The sequence below is a fragment of the Morone saxatilis genome, unplaced genomic scaffold, assembly GCF_004916995.1.
Source record: "Morone saxatilis isolate NCDOM2014 unplaced genomic scaffold, NCSU_SB_2.0 Contig14, whole genome shotgun sequence".
NCBI classification, from domain to species: domain Eukaryota; kingdom Metazoa; phylum Chordata; class Actinopteri; family Moronidae; genus Morone; species Morone saxatilis.
Window position 1 is genome coordinate 207,096 of NW_023339696.1, and position 5,247 is coordinate 212,342.

Here is a 5,247-nt window from a genome sequence, read left to right on the forward strand (position 1 = left end):
TCATACACATTCACACACCGATGCACAGCATCAGGAGCAATTCAGCGTTCAGTATCTTGCTCAAGGATACTTCGACAGGACAGGAGTATCCGGGGATCGAACCAACAACCTTTCGATTAAGGGACGACCCGCTCCGAGCCACAGCCGCCCAGGACAAAATATATCTGCTGCCATCTACTGGTTCAAAGTTTTTTAAAAATTCCTAATGGGACATTATATTTGCATCAATAGGACATTACAACGACCCAGTCAAGAGGAAGCTGATTTTTTCACGGATCATTTGTTTCATGTACTACTGTCAGGATATAGTGAAAGCAAATAAAACTCCTATTTAAAGATGTTTTGTTTTGGTTTTTTTCTTAATGTTTTTGGTCAGACATTTACATTAAAATAATAGTTACGTTGTTACAGTTACATGAATGACATAAGTCTGTCCATTCCTTTCTTTTTTTCTTTATTAAATTATACTGTAGCTGATAATTTATCAGTCAATAATAATAACAATAACAATAATAATAATAATAATGTATTTTGAATGCTTATGCTAAATGTTTGATAGTCTGTCTATGAAAGCCACAAGTAGATTTGTAAAGTTTCTTGATTAACTTTTACTATAAAAAATATTTGAAGAAATATTTGTCAGAACTGTTGTTTGTTGTAATGTCAGTTAGATGGGATTAGACCAGAGCTATGAAATATGAAATTGCTTTTGCCTCTATTAGACAGAACAGCTGAAGATAAACAGAAAAGGGCTTACAGAGCCAGTGGATGACATGCAGCAAAGGGCCACATAGGGCAGCGCAAACCTCACTAGATGAGCCACAGGGGCGCCCCCTGTAACACCTTATTCAAGGAAGAAATGACTTTATCCCACATGTCCTCCAACATGTATCATTGTTTCTGTATTTAAGGCTAAACTGCTAATTCAGAAGGAGTCCAGTAGGATCTATTCAGTATTTTTTTTATTGGTTGTGACTGCATTTCACGAGACTATACCATGATGCAAAGAGTGTTTCCCAGTTATCTCCTGGGATCTCCCAATCCAGTTCCTTACCCAACTTATTTTGAGGCCATAGAATTTTGAAACTTTATGTCCTATAGTAAGTGAAGGTTCCTTAATTGCATATGCTTTTTATTTGAGAGAATGCAATGCCTAATTTGTAGAAATCTCCAAATTTCCAACGTTTTTCAAGAATCCACCAGGCGTGAATGAAAACAACCAATCACAGCAAAGGAAGGTAGTTGATTGTTGAGTTTTGTTGATGTTTTCCAGTCTTTCGACCACTCAACGCGCTGTACACTACATGCCACACTCACCCCATTCACACACATTCATACACTGCCATGCAGGGTGCCAACTAAATAACAGAGACTAATCATTTATGCACACTCATAGCAATTGGGGTTCAGTGTCTTGCTCTACCTCTGAGCCACAGCCACCCACAAAAACATGCTTTGTGACCCTGGGAATTTGACTCAGCAATCAACTATCTTCAAGCTTCCAACCCAAAGTGTCTTTTTTTTGGCTCTGATTGGTTGTTTTTGTTCAGGCCCAGTGGATTTTGCAAATGCTATTTGTATATGAGTAACAACGAGCCAGAGGAACCTGACTTTTTCAGATTATCTGTCTCATGTACTACAGTCAGGATAAAATAGGCACAGGAACCATTTCATTCCATTGTTTGTCCATTACATACACCTGTATTTATTGTTATTGTAAATAATTGAATAACCAAGTATATGATCGTGGTGTCTTTTGAACATTGGAAAATATTTATTATATATTTTTCAGGGAAAATTGAAATGATGTAACTCAAACTCAAAATCAAACCTAACTCAGAAATTATTAATGTGAATGGAAATTACGACAAATCAGGTAGTGTTTCTTGCTGACTACACTGCAACTCAACTGCAGCGTCTAATCAAATAACTGATATCCAATATATGGGTAATTTCAGTCAGTAAAAGACTTCGTCAAGGCTGCTCCAGTGTGTCCTCGCTCATAGCTCCTCAGAGAACGATCCTCGATCTATCAAGGAGTGAGGAAATATCAAATAAGAGTCTTGGGATATACTCTATGATTCTTATATTCAGGTGATCATACACCAATGAAAACATACCTATGAACATTACATTTTATTTCCAACAATGGAGCCTCCTAAATGTTAGAATTGACCTTTAAATAATGACACATTATGCAAATAGGCAATGTCTCATCACATATGTATTAATTTGCATATAAGTGGAAACCAAGTTTTGGTAATTAAGTTAAAGGAATTTAATCAACATTTTTGAATGGAATTATTTTTTCCACATGAAATGAAAATTGAAAAACCCACCTACCCAACACATGTCAGATCACCAAGAAGACAATGCCAAGTAAAGTTACATTTACAGTTTATTAATTTTATTTAAAAAAAAAAAGAAAAAGAAAAAGCAGCCAACAAAAAAAAAAAAAACAAATACAAAAGAGAAAAATCAAGTGTCAGAGCTGTTTCTGCAGAGTGCCAACACGGTTACTACTGTTCAGATTTATTCAAGCAACCTCAGACACACGTACACATTGTATGAAGGCTCCAGGACACCCGACAGCTGTGGAGCCAGCTGGAACCAGGCCTCAAGATCTGGTCCCATCAGTCCATCTTTTTTCTTCAGGTACAGCAGTAATTAACACTAAAGATGCTTATGGGTATGAATGGTTAAACCCCAAATAAGAGGATAGTTTGTGCATTTCAAATGCTGCAACCCAGCTATCACACCAGCCCAGTAAGAGACAGTTGCCGGTATGCAGCATCTAATACACAGTGTCCCAGATCCATACTGATATTAAACAGGTTTGTAGTATGTTGTGAGTTCACAACACAATTAAATTGAGTCGACAGACAGTATTCAGCCTAAATTGTTATTTTTGAAAGTGCCGTTGGTTCTGGTTGGTATTATTCTCCCACAACGCAAACGGATGAGCAGCTCAGAGCTGAAAAACATTACAATAAATTTGTGGGTGGTGGTGAGACAGCTCAACAATCTTGGAAAAACCAATCAAGTATTACACATTTGCAAAGTTTAACTGGCAGTAGCTTTCCAAAGTTCTAGTTTGTATGTTGTGTATGTTGTATGTATACTACGTACTAAGACAGCAGACTATAATGAGTATGCAGTACATATTGTGAAGATTGAGTATGTAGTATGGCACTGGGACACTGGGTATCACTTACTGCAGTCATCTCCATTATTTTACTAATTCTACTTGGTAACTCAACCCCCAAGAGACTGCTGTTGTAACTTCAGATCACAACCTGTTTTGCCTAAGTCTACTTCCTTGAAACTGGAGCACCACATTCACAACAACCATTTTGTGGTTATTTTTGGTCTGAACATGGTGCGTTTGGTGGACAGCTTTCATGACAGTTACATATAGTTTTTATTAACTGGTACACAAGTGTAGGACGCAGGATTTCTTGAGTATACAGAAATCCAAGACCCACATACCTACAGCTTCAACATAATCAAAAATAAGGAGAGACCAGTAGCTGGGTCATGTAATGACCATACACAGGGCCAAAGTGATGGAACAGTAATACTATGCAGACATGTCAACAGGGCCATTGCGTTGATGTTTATATGGATTTTGCACATGCACAGGACAAAAACCCAAAAGCAAAACCCAAGGAAATGTTGGACACAACCAGGCACGTCAAACAGGTTTTGTTGAGTGACTACATCACAATGAATCACCACGCCAATGCACTTTGAGCCCAAGAATGTGAAAACCTTTTAAATACTGTTAACATTCCAACAAGAAAATGACAAAAGAAAAACAAAATAGTCTTAAAATGTTGCTGCAGGGGAGCATCAAACTATTGTACAGACTCCCGGTCAAACAGTATAATCTGTCCTCTACTAAAGACACAAACTAAGACAGGGAGGGAGAGACACCTAACGCATCCTGTACTCTGACGTCTTCGACATCTCACACAGCTGACCCTTGAAGTCGATGTCTACGGTGAAGTCCAGGTCTCTCTGCAAACCAACAGCCACAGGTCAGACAATGTACACAGCAACCAGAGGCAGTGATGAAGACAAATACCATTGTTTAAGTCCCACCCAGTCAAAAATCTGTTTTTATGTGTTCTATAGTGTGATTTTTTTAATTATAATGCATGTCCAGAGTTAGACACCAGAAGGATGTTTTCACATTCAACTGCAAAACGTTTGTGCTCACTGAAAAGCTGATTTTAGGGATCCGGGCCTACAAGCATGATTTGTGACATCACAAATTCCAGTGCACAGACTGCATCTTAATACATGTCTGGAGGGGATCTTTAAAAATCACAAGTAGGAGAGGACTTGTTTGGAATACTGCAGCTCTACTTACGTTGTTCTTGACATTTGGCTTCATACTGATGGTGCCAAATATCTCCTCACCGGTCTTGACAGTCAGGTAATCGTCCAGGTAGAAGACAGTCTGCTTCCAGTGGGTGTAGGGAGACTCTGGGCCTGATACAAGGAAAGTAAAGTGTGTGAACACAGCCCGCTGCTGTTAAAACAATTTTGAGGTGTTAAGTTGAACCAATTCAAAGTCTGAAGCAGACCACCATCATAGACATTAAGAGCTAGAAAACAAAAAGTTCATGTTGATGTACAGCGTTTTCACAGTCAGTGTTAATTTAACGCCTGTTTTACTGAGACATTCACCTATTGCTGCAGTCAGCTCCTAAATAGCCACCACTCATTGTTTGAGCGAAGGACAGCTCATCCCCACAGTTCAATGTTTAGGATTATGGACAATGTCATAATCATACATCAGCCAACACAGGTATAAGTACAATATACTGAACTACTGTAGCTCTTGTATGTAGCCACACACTTCTGTAGCCTCAGCCTATTAACATGTGAGTAAAGTTTGTGTGTTTACAGTAGGGGTGGGTAAAAATAGATACGGCAATATATCGCGATACTCCGCGAGTATACATATCGATTTGTCACTCCCAAAAAGATAGATTTTTTTAAAGAATAATGATTCATGCTTAGACTCGTTGTGAATACAGTACGACTTCCGTACTCCCCACTCCGGTAGATGGCGCCGAAGAGCGTTACTGCTGGCCTGTGCGGCGCGATGTATTATTCTGTATTAGACAGTGGCTGAGGACTTTCAAAATGGCTATCAAAACTAATACACTCGCAGTTTTAAAGCCGACGTTTGGGAAGCACTTTGGCTTCTCCATGTTAAAAAAAAGATAGTCAGAA

General features: G+C 38.7%; 1 protein-coding gene across 2 annotated transcripts in view; it reads right to left on the minus strand.

The window, feature by feature from the left end:
- Positions 1-2,380: 2,380 nt before the first annotated feature.
- Positions 2,381-5,247, minus strand: part of prmt1 (protein arginine methyltransferase 1) — a 7,168-nt gene continuing 4,301 nt past the window's right edge. For both annotated transcript variants that reach the window (XM_035654648.1, XM_035654647.1), the window contains exons 9-10: positions 4,376-4,497; positions 2,381-4,020 (exon numbers count right to left, since the gene is read on the minus strand). In XM_035654648.1, coding sequence (XP_035510541.1) covers positions 3,937-4,020; positions 4,376-4,497 — 206 coding nt within the window. In that variant the 3' untranslated portion in view covers positions 2,381-3,936. The remainder of the gene's footprint in view (positions 4,021-4,375; positions 4,498-5,247) is intronic.